The sequence below is a fragment of the Megascapheus bottae genome, chromosome 3 (assembly GCF_031878675.1).
Source record: "Megascapheus bottae isolate mThoBot1 chromosome 3, mThoBot2.hap1, whole genome shotgun sequence".
In the NCBI taxonomy this organism is placed as follows: Eukaryota; Metazoa; Chordata; class Mammalia; order Rodentia; family Geomyidae; genus Megascapheus; species Megascapheus bottae.
In genome coordinates, this window is record NC_143511.1 from 90,411,398 (window position 1) to 90,430,718 (window position 19,321).

Below are 19,321 nucleotides of genomic sequence, written 5' to 3' on the forward strand. Positions count from 1 at the left end.
AGGGACGCCACTGCACAAACCAGGATACAGGAGCTGGCAAGCCACCCGCTGGAACCCCAATGAAGTTTACTTCCAGTGGGGCCAGGGAATCCGGAGGTGCAGTTGGAGGTCAGTGCTCCAGGGAGCAGAGGGTGGGGCCTACACACTGCCTGACTTCTAAGAGCCACCCTGACCTTCGCACCCCCAGTCATGCCCCCCACCACCTCGAGGTCTGTGACTTCTGCACTGGGGGTCTCGCCCCCGGCGCCGGCCCTGCTTCTGGCATTCCACCTTGGGCCCCAGCAAGCCCCAAGTACCTGGACCCACTGTGCAACCTGACGGCAAATACAGAGGATGACCTTGGGGTTCCCCAGAGTTCCAGAACTCCAGACAGTGAGCCTCTGCTGGAGGACAAAGGTGAGGCTGGCGCTGGGTCCCCCACAGCCCTTGAGGTGCTGGAGGAAGAGGAGGACCCCGGGGAAGGGGAGTGCCCCATCTGCACGGAGTCCTACAGGCCCCCGCAGTGCCAGCAGACTCAGCTCAACTGCGGGCACAGCCTGTGCCTGGGCTGCCTGCACCGGCTGCTGAGCGTGGCTCCCCGCACTGACCTGGGCCGTGTGTGCTGCCCGATATGCCGGCAGAAGACACCCATGCTGGAGTGGGAGATCTGTCGCCTGCAGGAGGAGCTGCTTCAGGCGGATGGGCCTCAGCACCCACCACCCACTCTGGCCTCCCCACCCCCTCCTCGGGGCCCTGGGCCCTGGGGGGCCCTAGAGCACCGCTATCGCATGCGTTTCCTGGCGGGGCCTGTGGGTGGCCAGGGATGCCTGCCCTTCCTGCCCTGCCCACCCTGCCTGGGCACCCAGTTGTGGGCACTGCGGGAGCGCGGGCCCTGTGCCCGCCGCCTGGCACTGGTAAGCCTGCTGGCACTTGAGCTGTTGGGGCTGCTGCTCGTCTTCACACCGCTCATGCTTCTGGGGGTGCTCTTCATGCTGCTGGACCGACGCTCGGCCCCCTGAGCAAAGCCCCCTGGGCTTTGGATGCCAGGGGCCTGCTGACCAGGCTGAAACCCAGACACTGGCCTGCCATCCAGACCTGCCATCTCTGAACCTAAAAGCAGGGCTTGGGGCCACCCCTGAGCCTGATCCAGCCAGAGTCTGTACTACCCTGCAGTCCAGACACTAGCCAAGCCCAAGGACACTACACCAAGGACAAGTGCTAAGAAAGGCTGGCCTCACGTGCTTGTCGTGATGAGCGAGCGCTGCACTGGCCACGGGCAGACGCTGAGCCAGGCCACCCCCTTCCAAGGTGCAGACGGGTCTGGCAGATGCCCACTCCAGCTATGGGTCTGTTGCCTGGGTAGGACAGGCTGCAAAGCCCATCCACCCTGTATTCCTGGACACACCAAACCTAAGCAGCTGGCAGGAAGTACCTTCACTGCCCCTGCTCAGCCTGTAAGAGTTCCTCTGGACTCTCCTTCCTGCCTGGTGGGGACTTAAGCAGTTAACCCATAGCAGCCGGGTTGTCACTGGGTCTGTGCTGCAAGAGCCCACTCAGGCCCTTGGAGGCCCTGCTGTATCCCAACTGCCTGGACAACCTTATGCCACCAAGCCTCGGGCCATCCGAAGGACCTTGATATCTGGAACCCATCTAACAGCCAGTCGGGGGGCTTGAACTGAAGGTTCTAGGAACTGTCCCTGAGCCTTTTCACTCAAGGCTAGTACTCTACCACTCTGAGCCGCAGCTCCACTTTCAGTTTTCTGATGGTTCTTTGGAGATGAGTCTCATGGAATCTCCTGTACCCAGGCTGGCTTTGAACCGCAACCCTCGGACCTCTGCCTCCTGAGCCCCAGGCACCTGGTGACCAAACAGCTTTTTGGTGTAGCGGTCCATTAGCTTGGGAAGCCAATTACTGAACTGTGCCAAGTATCAGACGTGGCTTGCAATAAACAGTAACTGGTAATCCACGGCTAGTGACTGTCCTCACTAACACCCATCCGTGTCATCCAGGCAGCTTTTCTACCACACCACATCTGCTTGCAAAGGTGCCTTCTCCAAACACAAGTGCTCAGGTGTCTGACAGGAGGCCCGAGGGCCTTGTACCCCGTCATGCCAGCCACCTCTGAAACCCTGCTCAGACTCCCCAAAAGGCCATCCTCACACATTCCTAAGAGGCCCATACGGGCCCTCAGGGCCAGGGGGACACGGAGGGCACCAGGGACACAGTCGCTCCCATGCCACTGGTCAGGGAAGTTCTTAACCTCCCCAGCCTGGCAGGCTCTGCACGCACTACCAGCTCTCACATGTTCACACACGTGCCAAACCCAGGTCTCCTGAGTGACATGGAATGCCCGGCTTGCCCTGGTGAGCAGACCTGGGCCTCCCTTTGATGGCTCCAGGCTTGACCCTGTCTGGACCATGGTCCTGGGCACCCACCCAAGGCCTCTGCCTGGCACAGCCCACAGGAGCAAGCTTCAGTCCAGGTCACAGGTGCAAACTTTGGCAAAGAGTTTTAATGGCGAGGTTGGTTGCAGCGACAGTGCCACGCAGGGTTGGGGCCAGCAGCCACGGTGGGTGAGGAAGGGTCAGCGGGCAACAGGGCAAGGGCTGGGTCCCTGAAGAAGCATTGCGCGAGGGCCAGAGGTCAGCAGCGGGCAGGTGGATGCTACATGATGGAGCAGGCTGACAGCGGGTTCCGCACATGGCAGGTGCATGCGGCCCCACAGTACTGCCGGAAGGTCTGGTAGCAGCTGCCCTCAGGCTCACCCCCCCACTGGCCTCCGGAGGGGGCGGTCAGCGCCTCGGGTGGCAGGCGGCTCAAGATGGATGTGTTGACAGCCAGCGCGGCCAGTCCGTAGTCAGTGAAGAGCACGGTCTCCCGCCGGCAGGTGGGACAGGAGATGAACTTGTACTTGGGGCAAGATTCGTAGAGGATCTGCAGGCACTGCTCACACACCGAGTGCAGGCAAGACAGCACGCGGGGCCGCCGCTGAGTGACGTTGTACGTGTGCCCACAGGTGGGGCACTCCAGGGGCTCACCTGCCGCCCCTGCCCCTGACGACGGCGCAGCAGAGGTGGCAGGGCCAGGCCGAATCACGTACTGATTCACAATGACCTCGTCTGCTGGCACCACTCGGGGAAAGCCCAGCTCCGAGCTGCCCTTGCGTGGCCCTCGTGGCAGGGGTGGTGTGTGGGGCACCCCTTCCAAGGCAGGCACGTCCCCCCCACATGCCTGGTTGACAATGATCTCTGTGTCTGAGGGCCAGGCCCGCTTGGGTGCCAGCGTGGGGGTGGGCCGGGGTGCATGTGGGAAGCAAGGGGTGGCCGCAGGAAGCTCAGGGAACTTTTCAGGGTGGACGATCTTCATGGCCTCCATCTTGAGGATGACATGGGGGCCCTTCAGGCAGGACATGAGGAGGCCTGGCCAGCCACTGCCCACCTCGGGCCCAGGGTCAGCCGGCATCCGGTTGTCTCCAGTCACACTGGATGGTCTTGCAGCTGGAGGTGCTGGGTGGGGCCTGGGGGGGAGAGAGGGGGCCGCATCCTGGTCCTGCCAGGCCTGGTGGGGACCCCAGTCGCCACTGGGGCTGCTAGGGACGACCAGTGACAGCTGGGTGGGCAGGGCCCCCTCCAGTGGCCACAGTGGCTTTTCTGGTCCAGTCTTGGGAGAAGGAGGAGGAGGAGGAGGAGGAGGAGGAAGAGGAGGAGGAGGAGGAGGGGGGAGGTGGGGTGGAGGAGGAGGAGGAGGAGGCAGGCGCGGGCACTGGGGTGTGGGAGGCTGTCCTGGGCTCAGGATCTGGCCCAGGGGCTCACCCAGGGTCTCTATGGGCCGAGGCTGGCGAGGGGGCGTGGAGGGGCTTCCTCCGGCAGCCGAGGTCAGCAGCCCCCGGGCCGGGACATCTGGGCAGGCAGGGGCTAGGTGGGCCCCATGGCTCCAGGACAGGGCGCCCAGGGACGGCAGCTAGCCGGCGCCCTGGCTGCAGGGAGAGCCGGGCTGCAGGCTCCGCGGCGCCAGCAGAGGAGAGGCCTACGCCAGGCCTGTGCTGCAGGTGAGAGACGGCGGCGTGAGGACCGCGCCTGGGCCGGCCCGCCGCCCGCCGCCCGCCCGCCCGCCGCCCGCGCGGAGGCCCGGGCCCGACCCCTGACCCGGCGGGACGCGGCGCCCCCCCGCCCGGCCCCGGCCCCGCCCGGCCCCGCTCACCTGCCCCAGCCTGGCGGCCCCGGCCCGCGGAGGCGCTCTGTGTCCCGGGCAGGCCGGACGCGGCGCTCGCGCCTCGGCCCGGCGGCTCCGGCGGCGACCCCGGGCGGGCGCGGGCGCGGGCGCGGGCGGCACCCCGGGCGCGGGCGCGGGGCCGGGCTCGGCGGCGGCGGCGGCGGCAGGTGCGTGCGGAGCGTGGCGCGCTCTGCGGCGGAGGCTCGGGGACCGCAGTGCGCGCGGCGCCCGCCCGCGCCCGCAGCGCCACCCCCCGTCTGGGGACCCGCGCGGGGTCCGCGGGGCGGGGCCAGCCTCGGCCGCCCCGGGATCCGCTCCGGGCCTGGCGCCCGCTCCGGGGTCGCCCTCCCAGAGGACTAGGTGCGGGCGGGGCCCCGCGACGCCCCCCCACGCGGGTCCCCTCCCTCCCGGCCGACCCCGGGGCCGGGCCGAACCCCCAGCTCTGCTCGGGAAGCCTCTCCTCCCCCCGCGAGGGAGGGGACCCGGGAGGCGGACCCCAAAGAGCGGCGCCCGTGCTCCACCTCTGCCTCCCCGGCCTGTGCCCCCGTGGGAATGCCTGGAATCCTCCCGCCCTCGGCGGCCCACACCATGCCCACGATTAGCAGGCTCGGGGAGGGCGAGTCCGGACCGCGAGGGGCCGAGGGCGAGGCCCAGCGCATGCCAGAGGAGTGGGGCGGACGGTCAGGGGCGCACGGCGGGGGGCAGTGTGTGGAAGGGCGCACCACGCGGCCCACGCGTGGGGGAGGGCAGCCCGGCCGGGACACTCACCGGCCCGGGGTGGGGCGACCCTCCTGGCATCTCATCAGGCCGGCACGGGCACCTTCGTCACAGTCAAGGGCTAACCTGGCCCCACCCCGCCGAGGCCCCATTCCTTTCTGCTTCCTCCTCCAGTCTGGCCTCGTCTGCCCTGGCTGGAGCCCGCAGGGGACGCGAGAGCCGGGGCCCGGGTGCCACTGCCAGGCTTTGGGCCAGGGCGTTGGCCTCTGCAGGGGGCCCCCCAGCCCTGCCAGGTCCACCGGGGGCGTGCTGCGCCCTGGGACCAGCTCTAGGCCCGTCCGCCTGGGCAGCCCGGCCCCGGGAGGCCCAGACCCACAGGAGGACACGAGGACGGGCTTTAGAGCTCCGTGGAACTCAAGCCCACATCTGGGCCGGCTCGGCCAGAGAGGAGCAGACGAGGAGGAGCGGGCAGGGAGCGGGAGGGCAGCGGGGACCAAACGGCAGTGTCAGGAAAGGGCCCACCGCCCCTTCGCTGGCCAAGAGCGCCTCCCGCGGCACCTGCCCGAGGCCCCGCCCCCTGCCCGAGGCCCCGCCCACCGCTCGGAGTCGGCGGCCCGAGCCGGCTGTCTAACCGGGTCTTCTGGGAAGCCCTGAAGCGCGGGGGCTTCTGGGGAACGTAGTTTCTACCGGTCGCCCAGGCCCAGATTGCGCACGCGCCAGCCTCCGGCCGCCCTGCGGGGGCGGGCCCGGGTGGGCGGGGCCTCTGGCGCCTGCGCAGAGGATCTCCGTCGTCCGCTTCCTTAGTTCCGGGTCCCCGAGCCTAGGTCGCCCCGCGTAGTGAGTCGCCGCCACTCGCGTCTGGACCGGTCCGGCCGGCCCCGCCCAGGCCGCTCGGTCACCGTGGCCTTCGGGCCACGCGCGGCTTGGTCCCGCTTCCCTGGTGCCCGCGGGAGGCCGGGGAGCCCGAGCTGCGGAGCGGGGGCGCCGGGCGGGCGGCCTCCGTCCCGCTGAGAGGGCGCCGTGTGCGTGACCGCGCCGCCGCCCCCGCCCGATCCTCCGCACGGCCGCCGGGAGGGGCGGAGGCCCGAGGGGACATGGCTGGAGCCCCCGCCACCCACGGGCCGGGAGCCGGGCCCGACCCCCGCCCGGCCTCGGCCCGGCCCGGTCCGCCCCGGGTGGGTCCCGGCTGAGTCACCCGGCCGGCTGGGCCCGCACCCATCCGAGGAAGAGGGCTGTGCTGCGGTGCTCCCTGGAACCCCATCTTGTAGCTCCGCCCCAGAGCCCCACCTCCTCCTCAGGAGGGAAAAGGCGGCCGCCAGTCCCGGGCCCGGGGACCCGGAGCTGGAAGACTGGGAGGACAGATAGCTGGTGCTGCTGCAGGTGAGTGCAGACCGCGGGAGGGCCCGGTTCACCTCTGCTGCCCTGGGCCAGGACACCTGGCGGCTGGCAGTGGGCCCATGTCTCCCCTCGCCAGGTCATCACGGCTAGGGATGTGATCTTCTAGAGACGTTCTTTCTTGGCTCCCAGGTGGCGCTCTCCCTCCCTGGAGTCCATATCTGCATCTCTGCCGTGCCGGCAGCTTGGACCATGGACCCCCATGAGATGGTCGTCAAGAACCCTTACACACACGTCAGCATCCCCCGGGCTCAGCTGCGGCCTGACCTGGGGCAGCAGTTAGAGGGGGCTCCTTCCGCATCATCCTCTGAAACGCAGCCTGTCCCCGCCGGGCCCTGTGCCCCAGAACCAGCCCGTCTCCTGCAACCCACCGAGGCTCCAGAGCACAAGGGGGCCAAGGGAGCCAAGGGGGCCAAGGGGGCCGTCCCTAACCAGAGTCAGCCGTCCTGGCCGCAGCCCTGCAACCCTTACAGCAGCGGCCAGCGCCCGGCAGGACTGACCTACGCCGGCGTGCCACCCGTGGGGCGTGGCGACGACATCGCACACCACTGCTGCTGCTGCCCCTGCTGCTCCTGCTGCCACTGCCCCGCGTTCTGCCGCTGCCACAGCTGCTGCTGTGTGGTCTCCTAGCCCTCCCCTCTCACCAGACCCAGGCCTCCTCTCGGGGCCAGGGTGTTCGGGACCCGGACACATCCTGGCCTGGATGGGCATCTGTGCGGCTGCGAGGTGGGGCTCTGCAGGGGGCCTTGGACCAGGGTCTCAGGCACTGTCTACAGGGACGCCCTTGAGCACGTCCTGCAAGGCCCAGGCAATAAAGCAGAGTGAGCTCTGTGCCGAGACTTCTTTGTGGGTGGCCCCTTTGGGAAGAGGTCCCAGGCCGAAGAGCTGGATCACCTGCCACACACACACACGCCTCTCCAACCAGCTCCCAGCTGCTGTGAGACCTTCCAGTAAATGGAAAGCCAGTGCTTGTGACGGGCACCTTGAAAGGGCTCTTCAGGTCTCAGGGCTGCCTAGAGTTTTATGGGTAGGTGTGTGCCCACTGCCTGGCCAGGCTTCCCTGCATTCCCTAGGGCTGAGGCCTAGGTGGTGAGCAAGGCCAACCCTAACCACACGGCAGGAGGATGGCACGCATGGTCCTAGGGGAGGCCAAGGAAAGCCTCTGGGAGGTGCCGGGTTTCAGAGTGGAGATCAGGATGGCAGGGCCCAGGCAGCCAGGACTGAGCCCTGCCCACTCTGAATCACCACCCACTCTCAGCCAGGGAGTTTTTCTGGTTTTCTGTGAAACATCTAATGGCTGCACATACAGAGCCGTGCCACGTGCCTGCTGCACTGCCTTGGGCTGGGCTTCCTGCCTATTGCCTGAATCAGGCCTTGAAGATGCAGCAGGGAATTGCTGGAAGGAGCGGGGATCCTAGCCAGCCCCCCATGGTCTGTCTGTCTCCTCACCATGAGTGAGGAGTGGGGTGCCAGGGTAGGGAGTTTGCTGAGAAGCTAGCTCCAGGCACCCTGTTCCCGGGGCAGGGCAGTGAGGCACTGCGCATGAAGGCGGAAACTGAGCTGGCCTCGCAGGACGGACGGGTCCTCCTGTGGCCAGCCCTTCAATGACACATAGGGATGGGCCGCACACGAGGCTGGGTGGCTCACCGTGTGCAGGTCTGAGTGTGGGCTGGCAGGCCATGACTTCTCTCCCTGGCCAGCCCCCTCCCAGGCCAGCAGGGGAACCTGTCTGACCAGTCCTGAGGGTTAGGACCAAGGAGGGCAGTTCTGCCTCCCAGCAGGGCTGAATGGTCCCAGTCCTGCCAGCCTGTCAAAACACTGCCAGGTCCCCGGCTGTGCAGGGCCCTGGACCCCCAGGCTCACCCTGGGAACTACCTCCCTGGGCGGGAATGGGCAGGGAGTCCTGAGGGAAGGGGAGAAGTGGAGTGGCCCTGAGCACAAGGGGACTGCGGCCGGGTGCGGTGTGGGAGCGCCCCCTGGGGGTCGAGCTGGCTGGACACAGCCTGTGGTGGACACCTGGGTGGAGCTGCGGTAGAGGACGTCCATGCAGGAGGCCAGGTCTGCGGCCGGGCGCGGTGTGGCAGCGCCCCCTGGGGGTCGAGCTGGCTGGACACCTGGGTGGAGCTGAGATAGAGGAGGTCCACACAGAAAGACCAGGATTGCAGCCGGGCGCTGTGGCTCTCGCCTGTCATCCTAGCTACTCAGGAGGCTGAGATCTGAGGATCAAGGTTCTAAGCCAGCCCTGGCACAAAAGGACCTGAGACTTTTTTTTGGGGGGGGGGTGCTCGTGGGACTTAAACTCAGCCTGGGCGCTGCCCCTGAGCTCTTCAGCTCAAGGTTACCGCCCTACCCTTGACCAAGCCCACTTCCCATTTTCTAGAGGTTAATTGGAGATAAGAGTCTCAGGTCTTTTTGTGCCTGGGCGGGCTCTCCAACCAGCCGTGAGCGGAGGGTACCTGCTGCTCTGCAGGCCCCAGCATGGCGGTGCCTCCAGTCTGGCCTTTTTTGTGTGGGTGTGGGGGGGGGGTCATGGGGCTTGAGTTCGGCCTGGGTAGGGTTCCTGGAAGTGCTGTGAGTGGGCGCCACACAGACACAGCCCAGAGAGGGGCTGGAGTGTGGTCTAGTGGTAGAGTGTTTGCCTAGCATGCACGAAGACCCAGGTTCCTCAGTACCACATACATAGAAAAAACGCCGGAAGTGGTGCTGTGGCTCAAGTGGTAGAGCTCTAGCTTTGAGAAAGTCCCAAGGACAATTGCTCGGGCCCTGAGCTCAAGCCCCAGGACTGGCATAAAAAAAAATAAAAAAACTACAGAGAGAGAGAGTGTGTGGGGGGGTCTGTGTGCCTGTGTGTGTATATGTGTGCATGCATAAGTGTGTGTGGTGTGTGTGTGTAGGAGAGCTGGAAGGGTTTGAGTTCAGGTGACTGCTCTGAGGAGGGGACAGGATGGGGAGCAGAGCACAGCCAGGCCAGGCCTCAGGGAGAGAGGAGGGGAGGGGGCTGGGCACCTGGTGCGGGGCGGGCTGCCTTATCTCCTGCCCAGATCCAGTTGCAGGCCCTCTGTGGCTGAAAGGGGAGCCCAGTCTCCCTGCTGCAGCCACCACCTGCCTCCTGCGGCCTTGCCCATCCGCAGGCCAGTAATGCGAGCCCATGGAGGGTGCCCCAGGGAGCTGTGATCCCTCCTCCCCTCCTGCTGCCTCTCCCCAGCCGAGCACGGCCTTCCAGGGCGAGGACGCAGGTAAGGGGGCTCAGGGAAACGCTGAGCAGAGGAGTTGTGGGCACCCGCTCAGGGGTCACCCGCCTGCTCCCTCAGGGCTCGCTCGGCTCCTGTGGGCAGCAATCCGCAGCCCCATGGCCTCAGCTACTGCCTGGGGAGGGGGCGGGGTCTGAGGACCAGCTGGACCTTCACCGGCACGGGCAGGGGTGGCCTGGGGCTGTGCCGTGGTCATGGCTTCCCTGCACGCCTGCCCTAGGATGTCTCGGCCTGAGGCCCCAGAGCCTTGGAGGAGGGGGCAGCCTCCGCAGGCTCAAGGCCGGACTGCATCGTCTGCTACTCTGCCTATGACCTCTCCACACACCTGCCCCGCCGCCTCCATGGCGGCCACGCGTTCTGCCAGGCGCGCCTGAGGCGGCTGGACGCTCCGGCCCACAGCGCCGGCAGAGCACGCCCACGCCCCGCCGCGGGGTGGCCATGCTGGACTTGGACCTGGCCGCCTTCTTGGCAGTCAGAGCTGAGCAGGAGCCGTCGAGAGTGGACCCCTGCCTCCCACCTCCTTCAAAGACAGCGCCACCATCACTCAGCAGCCAATTGGACTCTGGCCCTCCTTGGGCCCCCAGCCCAGACGCTGCTGCTCAGGTCAGGCAGGCCCTTGCTTGTGCCCTCCTGGCAGCCCTGACGCCTGAGCCATGGCCTCCACCTGCCCTGGCCTGGATGTCCAAGCACAGAGCAGCCTGGCGGCTGACCCCGTACAGCCTGACAGTGATGCCCCCCACCGGGGACGCCTCAGGCCACAGCCTGAGGTCCTGGAGGTTCCATAGGAGGTTGGCACCTCCCACTCTCCTGACCTGGATTCCCGCACCCGCAGTGTGCTTTCTGCACTGCCTGCCAGCCAGTCCCAGGGTCCTGGACTCAGCTCAGAGCGTCCCCCTAAAAGGCTGGCTCTGGTGGACAGTCCCGGGGGCCTGGGCTGTAGGCCAAAGAGGCACGGCCAGGCCCCTGCGGTGTCTGAGTGGAGGGGTGGGGCCAGCACCTCTTCCAGCTCTGGCCTGCACAGAGCTGCTGTGTGTCACACTCGCTCAACAGTGGTCTCTGTACCCCTCCCTGTGCCTCCTCAGCAGGCATCAAAGGAGAGCTCTGGGCGAAGCTAGCTCTGAGGCCTGGGAGGGAGTCACCTGCCTGGACCCTCAAGCCCTCCCCAACCCCGTTTCCTTAGGCCTTCTAGTAGCTCCAAGATGATCCGTCCTGGGGTGCTAGGGACGCTCCTGAGAGGGGCAGGAATATTTGAGGGCCGCTGGGAAGGTGCTGGTCAGCGGACAGCAGGGGAACAGGATGACACAACGAGGGAAGGGAATTTGCTGAGTGTACTGGGACAGCAGCTTCTGGGGCAAAGTCTCAGAGCACAGAGAGCACAGCAGGGGGCTGGGCTGAGCAGGGCCCCTGGGAAAGAGCCTGGCCACATCCGAAGCCAGGAACGGACTGACCCCATGAAAGGGTCTCCCACAGCTCAGGACTCTGCTGGGGAGTCACACGGGAGACCGAAGGTATGGCTCAGGGAGGGGCGGTGCCCTCCTCCCTGCCACCCTCCCTCAGTGCAGATGGAAATGTCAGGCCCAGGCCCCCATTGCTGGCCACTTCCGGGAGCGCTGCTGGGTCCCTGAACCTGGATCTGAACCTGCTGACCTCAAGGGCTGGACACCTCCCCAGACTACCTGGGGAGCTCTGTCCTCACTGGCCCTGGTGCAAAGGGCTTCTCCCGTTCTGCCTCTGGCAGCCAGGTGACCCTGATAAGGTCTGCAAAAATCAGAGGAGCACAGGGAGAGAGCTCTGCCCCAGGCAGCCCGGCGGGGCAGAACATCCTGCCCAGGCACCCACTGTAGTCCCAGGGTCCAGTCCTGCACTGCCCCCGGCCTGGCAGGCGGCCCCTCCCCCCGAGATGACGGCTGTGGGGTCTTGGAGGGTCTAGCCATAGGGTGGCAAGGGCCAGAACAAGGTCCCAGGTCCTGGGGAGCAGGCAGGGTCTCCCCACAGGGGCTCAGCTTCTAGGTAAACATTAATGGGGTTCCACTCACGCTCACAGTGGTCATGTGAGCACCCCACAGATCCTTGACCTGCGGCTGCTCCCACCCTGCCTCCTCCCCACCGAGCCTCCTCAGCACTGCGCAGGTAGGAGCTCCTGGAACCAGGCTGGGGCCCGGGGGCGCCAGGGAGGTGACCACCAGGCCCAGGGCTTGGGCCCCACCAGAAAGGGGCAGGGGAGACTGGAAAGGTCCTTGAGGAGGGCTGGGGCCCCAAGCCACTGCCTTGGGCCAGGGTCGGTGTAGAGGGCTGGGGTGGCCACACCAGACCCTGGGAGAGGGTCCTGAAGGTGGCCTGTGGCCACACAGCCTGCTCCTAGCTCCCAGGGCCCGGAGCCCTTATCACGCTGAGTAGTCATCTCTGATGTCCAATGCCAAAGTCAACGCTGGGACCATCCGCCAAGTCCCCAGTAATATCTGACAGGAGCCATTTCTGGCCCAGACCCTGGGCCTCAGCACCAGTCAGGCCTTCTTTCAGCCAGGACCAGCAAGGGCCCTTGACTGCTCCCCAAACCAGACTGGACTCTGATAGCAGCTGTCTGAGGTTGCAGTGGCCATCCCCTCAGTTCAGGGAAGGGGTACCTGCAGGGGCGGAGACCTGAGGCCAGCGGTTCCCAGGTTCCCAGGGAGGGACTGGCTTGTGGGGCTTCTCCCAGCAGATCTGCCTCAGACTCCGGCCTCTCCGGGCCCCAGATCCATGTTGAGCTCCCGTGCTGGTCAGCTCCCCCTCCCCACTCTGAACATCGCTGACATGGTGGACCCAAGCTTGAGAAGCACAGGTACCAGGAGCCCCTGCACAGCCTCTGCATGGTGTGCTGGGGGAGGAGGGGCGGGAGGAGGGGCGGGAGGAGGGGCGGGAGGGCCCTGAAAACTCTGGTCAGAGGGAACATTCTAGAGATGCTTTGCTCCTGTCCTCCATCCTAAGCCCCTAAGTCCCCCACCCCCACCCTAGTCCTTCTTTTGTCCTTTTCTTGGGATTCCTGCCAGAGCCCTACCTCACACCTCACATGACCTCTGCAGCCAGGGGACTGGAGGAGGGAGCCGCTGACCCCCAGCTGAAGCACTCTGGCCAACTGAAAGGTAGGGCTGTGGGTATCCAGGGCAGCTGGCAGGCAGGCTCCCAACGCTCCAGGCTATCAGAGAGAAAGTATACAGCAGCGCTTGCTGGAACACTCTCCATGGAAACTCACCCCCTCCCCCTGCCCGGGACTGAGCCTGAGCTGGGCCGGAGACCCATCCCTCCCTACCGCCCTCCCCGCCCCGGGGCTGGGTGCTCCATCTCAGAGCCTAGGTGGGCTCTGGCATACCACCACGGGTGCTGTCATACTGCAAAGGCACAAGGAAGGGGGACAGGGAGGGAATCCCGTCCTTGACATGGGAAACTTAAGATTGGTAAGTGGGGCCTGCCCAGAGGGGCAGAAGGAAGCTGCAGGCTCCGCCCTGCAGTGCTCTGCTGTGAGACAGAGGAGGACGTCCTGGGGTGGTGCTGGGGCCAGCCTCGTCTGTGCCCACAGAGTTCAGCATGGCCGGCAGGCTGGAACGGCTGGTCGCCGGCTCCCTTACGGCCTGTGGGCTTCTGGGCAGCCTCTACTTCTTCATCTGTTCCCTGGATGTCCTCGGCTCGGCCTTCCAGCTGCTGGGAAGTGAGTGCCGAGGGGCCCAGGGTGAGGGCTGGCAGCCAGCCTGCGGCAGCCTCACTGCACCGCTGTCCCGGGGGCAGGCACGGTGGCAGGGGACCTCTTCAGGGACAATGGGGTCCTGTCCAACCCCGTGGCTGGACTGGTCATCGGAGTGCTGATCACAGTCCTCCTGCAGAGCTCCAGCTCGTCCTCCTCTGTTGTGGTCAGCATGGTGGCCTCCAAATGTGAGTGCAGCTCCCTCGCCCAGCGTGGAGTGGGGGCGGGGGAGGAGGCCGCTGTGCCCCCGTGCTGACCCCCAGGCGTCCCCAGGGCTGACCGTCCAGGCGTCCGTGCCCGTCATCATGGGAGTCAATGTCGGCACGTCCGTCACCAGCACTCTCGTCTCCATGGCCCAGTCTGGGGACCGAGATGAGTTTCGGAGGTCAGTGGGGACCGGAGGGCCAGGCCCGGGGATCCTGGGCTGAGCTGCGGCCTCGCTGACAGCCAGTCCTCCGGCCCCAGGGCCTTCAGTGGCTCCGCTGTGCACAGCATCTTCAACTGGCTCACCGTCGCGGTGCTGCTGCCCCTGGAGGGCGCCACGGCCGCACTGGAGAGGCTGAGCGCGCTGGCCCTGGGAGCGTCCAGCCTGCAGCCTGGCCGGCAGGCCCCCCGCGTCCTCAAGGCGCTGACCCAGCCGCTCACACACCTCATCGTGCAGGTGAAGCGCGGCCCGTGGCCCCCGGGCAGGGGCGGAGACCCCACGGGAAGGGACAGCACCTGTGGGCAGGGCCAGTGGGACTCTGCAGACGTCTGGGCCCCTGGAGGGCCTGGCACAGGGTCACATCCCTCTGCCCACCAGCTGGACAGCGGGGCCATCACAGACAGCGCCACTGGAAACACCACCACCGGCAGCCTCCTGAAGCAGTGGTGCAGCGTCAGGGCGGAGACGGTGGGTGAGCTGCCGTCCACCCCAGCCTGCCATTCACTGCGACGGGCTGACCGCCCACCACCCTGGACCCCGGGCCTCTGTCTGAACACAGGCAGTCCTGAGTTCTCCACGTCCTGATCAGGGGGAGGCCAGCGAGTGTGACAGCGCCGGCCGCTGCCTTGAAAGGAACAGCACAGCCTTCTCCGAGGACAAGCTGCCCTGTGAGGCCCAGACCCCCTACACCTGCACACCCCACCCTATTCCTCCCTACACCTGCACACCCCACCCTTGTCCTGACCCCACATCAGACGGAGGTGACACCACTGCCCTGTCTTCCTTGTCTTGCCACAGGCCGCCATCTCTTTGTGAACTCTGCGCTCACGGACCTGGCTGTGGGGTGCATCCTGCTGGCAGGCTCCCTGCTGGTGCTCTGTGCCTGTCTGGTCCTCATCATCAAACTGCTCAACTCCCTGCTGCGTGGCCGAATAGCACAGGCCGTGAGGACTGTCATCAATGCAGGTTGGAGGGACCCCAGGCTGGGAAGTGGGCAGGGCAGGGGTCCCGGGATGACCCAGCCCCGCCTTGCAGACTTTCCTTTCCCCTTTGGCTGGCTCAGTGGCTACCTGGCCATCCTTGTGGGTGCCGGCCTGACCTTCCTGCTCCAGAGCAGCAGTGTGTTCACAGCAGCTATCGTGCCTCTCGTGGGTGAGTCTAGATGGGCAGAGGGCTGGGGGGTGGGGCTGGGGCCCTGTGGTGACCCCTTGACCCCTAGGAGTCGGAGTGATCACCTTGGACCGTGCGTACCCCCTCTTCCTGGGGTCAAACATTGGCACCACCACTACAGCTCTGTTGGCTGCCCTGGCCAGTCCTGCAGACATGCTGCTCTTTGCAGTCCAGGTACTGTCCTTGGCTCCTTCCCTGTGGAGGGCCCTCCGTCTACTTCCAATATAGCCCAGGCTGGCCATAGCCCAAGCTGTCCTGGAAAACAGGCTTACAGCCTGCAAGCCCTACAGCTTGCTCCCTGCTCTTCCTGCTGAAGACTGCCTTTGTAGCACAGCCCAGGGCTTCCCTCAGCCCTCTGCCCTGTCCTGTGGCAGAGCCCCCAACCTCCCTAGAGGAATCTCCACTCCTGTCTCTATGCTCATTATGGCCTGTGGAGGCCACCCGTGTGTGTGTCCTAGGGCTTAAACTCAGAGCCTTGCCAAGTCCCTGAGCTCTTGCACTCAAGGTCAGTGTTTTACCACTTGAACCACAGCTCCACTTGTGGCTTTTCTGGTGGTTAATTGGAGGTAAGAGACTCACAGTCTTTCCTGGCTTCAAACTGTAATCCTCAGGTCTCAGCCCCCTGAGCCACCAGTGCCTGGCCATCGTCCACTTTGATTCTGTCTCCAGACAGCTTCCTCTAGCCTTGTGCCTTGCCCCAGGACCATTACTGCTGCAGGCCATTTAAAGCAGCCCTCTGCCCTGGCTCCCCCTTCTCTCTGCGGGCCCTAGGAAACAATGAGCCTCACTGTTCAACTCCTCCTTGTTTCTGCCCCATTCCAGACCTTCCCTGGGCAGGGGCCTGCCCCGCGCCCTCCAGACCACACCACGGAGGGCCTGTGTTTCCTGCACATGTGGCCTTGGCCTCTTTCCCAACCTTCTCCCCGGCCACTCGCCAGGACCCATTCCCCCCACAGCGCGGATGCTGCAGGGTCCCTGCTTTCTGACCTGCATGTGGGAGAGTTGTGGCTGAATCTCCCAGGCAGTCCATCACAGCCATGGAGCCTTCCCTTGGGATAGGGAGGAGTCAGAGCGTGGCACATCGTCCGGCCAAGCTCCTAAGCCCCCCCTCATCTCCCTTGTCTCCAGGTTGCACTCATCCACTTCTTCTTCAACCTGGCTGGCATACTGCTGTGGTACATGGTGCCTGGCCTGCGGTTGCCCATTGCACTGGCCAAGCACTTCGGGGACCTGACGGCCCAATATCGCTGGGTGGCCATTGCTTATCTGCTGCTGGCCTTCCTGCTGCTGCCCCTGGCAGTCTTCGGGCTCTCCCTGGCCGGGGGGCCGGTGCTGGCGGCGGTGGGGGGTCCCCTGGTGGCCCTGGCACTGATCATCGTCCTGGTTAACGTCCTGCAGCGGCACCGGCCTTCATGGCTGCACCCCTGCCTTCGGTCCTGGGACTGGCTGCCCCTATGGCTTCATTCTCTGGAGCCCTGGGACGGCCTGGTGACCCGCTGCTGCCCCCAGAAGCCTGCGGCCAAAGACAGTCCCGAGGTGCTGGCGTCCCACCAGCTGTGAGGGGCCGCAAGCCCCGCCCAGGCCCTGCCCCACACATGACCACGCCCACCCCCGGTCCCGCCCCTCCAGCCCGGGCCCCGCCCATTCCCCGCCCCAGGACCACGCCCACTCCCCGGTCCCGCCCCCGCAAGCCTGCCCCGCCCTCCCGGGCCCCTCCCATTCCTCGGCCCCGCCACACACAAGACCACGCCCACTCCCCGCCCCCGTGCGCCTGCCCCGCCCCTGGATCCCGGGCCCCGCCCTCCCGGGCCCCTCCCACCCCCGGCCCCGCCCCCACATGCCCCGCCCCGGGGAGCCAGGAGGAGCCGTGAGCCTCCCGCCTCCAATAAACGAGGCCGTTACGGAGTGGCGTGTTCTCTCCCTGGCCAGGGCCGGCGGGAGGCCAAGGAGGGGCGCAGGCCGGGCAGCCGCCGTCGGGGAGTGGGGTGAAACTACCTACCCGGGGCAGCCGCTGGGGCCCAGGCCTGGGAAGCCGACCGCCCCCGCCCGCCCTGCAGAGCTGCCCCGCCCCGCTCCCCCCTCCCGCCCTGCAGAGCTGCCCCGCCCCGCTCCCCCCCCCCCCCCCCCGCCCTGCAGAGCTGCCCCACCCCGCTCCCCCCCCACCCTGCAGAGCTGCCCCGCCCTGCTCCTCCCGCCGCGCCCCACTCCTCCCTGGAGAGCTGCCCCGCCCCGCTCCCCCCGCCCGCCCTGCAGAGCTGCCCCGCCCTGCTCCCCACCCCCCCGCCCTGTAGAGCTGCCCCGCCCCGCTCCCCCCTCCTCCCTGCTCACCCCCCGCGGCGCCCCGCCCCACCCTGCAGAGCTGCCCCGCCCCGCTCCCCCCCCCCCCCGCGCCCCACTCCTCCCTGCTCCCCCCCGCCCTGCAGAGCTGCCCCGCCCCGCTCCCCCCTCCTCCCTGCTCACCCCCCGCGGCGCCCCGCCCCGCTCCCCCTGCGCCCCACTCCTCCCTGCTCCCCCCCGCGGCGCCCCGCCCCGCACCCCACTCCTCCCTGCTCCCCCCCGCCCTGCAGAGCTGCCCCGGCCCCCCCCCCCCCCCCCCCGCCGCCCTGGGCGTCGCCGTCTGAGCCGGGGCCCCCAGGGCGGCGCTCAGGACCGAGTCCGGCCTCTAGGGCCCCCGGGAAGCGCGAGGCCGGCCGGGGCAGGCCGGGCCCGCAGCCCGGAGACGCCCAACCGCTCCCAGGCTCCGCGGGCGCGGCGTCCGGCGGCCACGGGCACCGGAGCGGGAGGCCTCCCTGCGGCTCTGCGGGGCTGTTTCCGCCCCAGCTGTGCTAGGGGCCCCGGGCCTCCTGAGCCCCAGCCCAGAGCCGCGGGGGGCGGCCGCCCGGGGACCCCGGGCCGCAGTTTCGCCCGCCCTGGCAGCCCGGCGGCGGGACCCCTGCCCAGGGTCACGGGGGACCTCACGGGGGGCCACACGTGCGGGCGTCCGGAGGCGGGGCCGCGCGCTCTGCGCTTCCCACGGGCCTGTCCTTCCGCCCCTCCCCAGCGCCCCCTCGTGGGCCCCGGGTCCCCAGGCCCTCTCCGCCCTCCTTGCTCACGGCTCCTGGGTGCAGAAGCCGCACTCCAAGAGGTCAAGCCTTGTCTTGGTTACGGAGCCTCCCGCGCAGTCCACACGCGCCCTCAGAGCGGGAAGCACAGGCCGGGGAGCCCCGACCCGTCGAGGGCAGGTTTACAGGAACCAAGCAAGCTAGGTGGGACCCCAGTGCCCAGTTCACAGCATGGCCGCCGTCGCCTCGGGTCCCCAGAACTGGTGAAAAGCCCCATCCTAAGATGTCGGGGTGTGAGGACAGACGAGGGCTCCCCGTGGCCAGCTCGTGGACCCCCAGACTTGTTTCCCCGCGCACACCCTGGACTCCTTGGACCCAACCTCAGTGTCCTGGTGCCGCTCAGGTTGGGGCAGGGCCACAAGGGCGTGAGGAAACTGAGGCCTGAGGGCACTAGAAAACCAAGAGCAGAAAGGGAGCTCAACAGGCCAGATACGCAGGACGGGCAGGCATGGCGGAGGCGGGGCGGAGAGACTGAGGCAGGTACTACTTGGACAGGGTGGTGGTGGCGGTGGTTAGGGAGGCACTGGGGGGCGCAGGGCTGCCTGGGAACCTCGCTAAGCCACAGGAAGAGGTCTTCACCTGTTTCCAGGTTAGGCGCCTGTCGCCTGGGGGGCTTTTGCCGGCAGCGAACCGGATTCCTGAAATACAGGGTGGGACTAGCAAAACAGAGAGACCCGCAGCCGGGCCGGGAGGACTCCGGCCCAAGGCGGTGCGTGCCGGCTCGCTTCATTTCGAGGTCTGACCTTAGACACTCAAAAGTAGGGACCCGCCAGGCCCCACTCCACGATCAGTCATCAACTAAGACGAACGAGAGGGCTGAGGACGGCGGGCGGTGGCCCTGATGAGAGCGCGGCCCTGTGTGCAGCGGCCCCCAGGCTTCCACGCTGGGCTGTGCGGCTCCGGGAAGGGCGCGGTCCCGGAGCCTGGCTGAGGCCTTCGGAGCCAGTCCCCATCCAGGGGAGGAGGAGCCCTCGGCGGGACGCCGGGCCTGGCAGAGGGGGGCCCGAGCGCTCTCCTTCCCGGCCCGGCAGGCCTGGGGCTCTTTCGGGGCGCCCGGGGGACCTGGCCACCTTCGGAGCCTTTGGTGGCCGCTCTTCCCTCGGGACGGCGCAGCCTGCACTGTGGAGCCGTCCCTGCGCAGGCCAGGACCCCGGGCCCCGCAGGCCCGGCAGGGCTTTCTGTGCCTAGCGCGCGCGAACCCCGGGTTCCACAGAACGAGCCACAGGCGGAGCCGGGTTCGGGCCTCCAGACGGCCCGGGACCGTGCCGGGCCCGGAGCTCGGGGCTGCAGGTAGTGCGCAGCGGCCTGGGGCCACCTCGGGACTCCGCGGAGACCGCCGGGGCCCTGCGGGGG

General features: G+C 67.3%; 5 protein-coding genes across 7 annotated transcripts; 4 read left to right on the forward strand and 1 right to left on the reverse strand.

The window, feature by feature from the left end:
- Nucleotides 1-59: 59 nt before the first annotated feature.
- Nucleotides 60-998, forward strand: Rnf229 (ring finger protein 229). Its single transcript, XM_090329418.1, has one exon. The coding sequence runs from the start codon at nucleotides 60-62 to the stop codon at nucleotides 996-998; it is 939 nt and encodes a 312-aa protein (XP_090185544.1).
- Nucleotides 999-2,472: 1,474 nt separating this feature from the next.
- Nucleotides 2,473-5,472, reverse strand: Rnf208 (ring finger protein 208). Of its 2 annotated transcripts, XM_090331000.1 has the most exons (3): nucleotides 4,961-5,075; nucleotides 3,793-4,022; nucleotides 2,473-3,497 (listed from the first exon to the last, which is right to left on the reverse strand). In XM_090331000.1, exons 1-3 carry the CDS (start codon nucleotides 4,988-4,990, stop codon nucleotides 2,645-2,647), a joined length of 1,113 nt encoding a protein of 370 aa, XP_090187126.1. In that variant the 5' UTR covers nucleotides 4,991-5,075; the 3' UTR covers nucleotides 2,473-2,644. The 2 variants fall into 2 exon arrangements, with proteins under 2 accessions (XP_090187126.1, XP_090187127.1); XM_090331001.1 differs by lacking the exon at nucleotides 3,793-4,022 and having other exon boundaries at nucleotides 4,961-5,472.
- Cysrt1 (cysteine rich tail 1) lies at nucleotides 3,869-7,136 on the forward strand. 2 transcript variants are annotated; one of them, XM_090331003.1, is made up of 2 exons: nucleotides 3,869-4,028; nucleotides 6,437-7,136. In XM_090331003.1, exon 2 carries the CDS (start codon nucleotides 6,497-6,499, stop codon nucleotides 6,932-6,934), a length of 438 nt encoding a protein of 145 aa, XP_090187129.1. In that variant the 5' UTR covers nucleotides 3,869-4,028; nucleotides 6,437-6,496; the 3' UTR covers nucleotides 6,935-7,136. The 2 variants fall into 2 exon arrangements, with proteins under 2 accessions (XP_090187129.1, XP_090187128.1); XM_090331002.1 differs by lacking the exon at nucleotides 3,869-4,028 and adding an exon at nucleotides 5,894-6,289.
- Nucleotides 7,137-9,452: 2,316 nt separating this feature from the next.
- Rnf224 (ring finger protein 224) lies at nucleotides 9,453-10,540 on the forward strand. The gene is given in 4 exon segments (XM_090329419.1): nucleotides 9,453-9,540; nucleotides 9,792-9,953; nucleotides 9,956-10,075; nucleotides 10,078-10,540. Coding segments are annotated over 4 exon segments (498 nt in total). The 3' UTR covers nucleotides 10,206-10,540.
- A 70-nt stretch (nucleotides 10,541-10,610) lies between these two features.
- Nucleotides 10,611-16,470, forward strand: Slc34a3 (solute carrier family 34 member 3). Its single transcript, XM_090331004.1, has 12 exons — nucleotides 10,611-11,685; nucleotides 12,257-12,376; nucleotides 12,585-12,677; nucleotides 13,112-13,240; nucleotides 13,318-13,461; nucleotides 13,547-13,658; nucleotides 13,739-13,934; nucleotides 14,076-14,165; nucleotides 14,287-14,365; nucleotides 14,496-14,849; nucleotides 14,917-15,041; nucleotides 15,996-16,470. The coding sequence occupies exons 2-12, from the start codon at nucleotides 12,295-12,297 to the stop codon at nucleotides 16,425-16,427; spliced, it is 1,836 nt and encodes a 611-aa protein (XP_090187130.1). The 5' UTR covers nucleotides 10,611-11,685; nucleotides 12,257-12,294; the 3' UTR covers nucleotides 16,428-16,470.
- The last annotated feature ends 2,851 nt before the right edge of the window (nucleotides 16,471-19,321 follow it).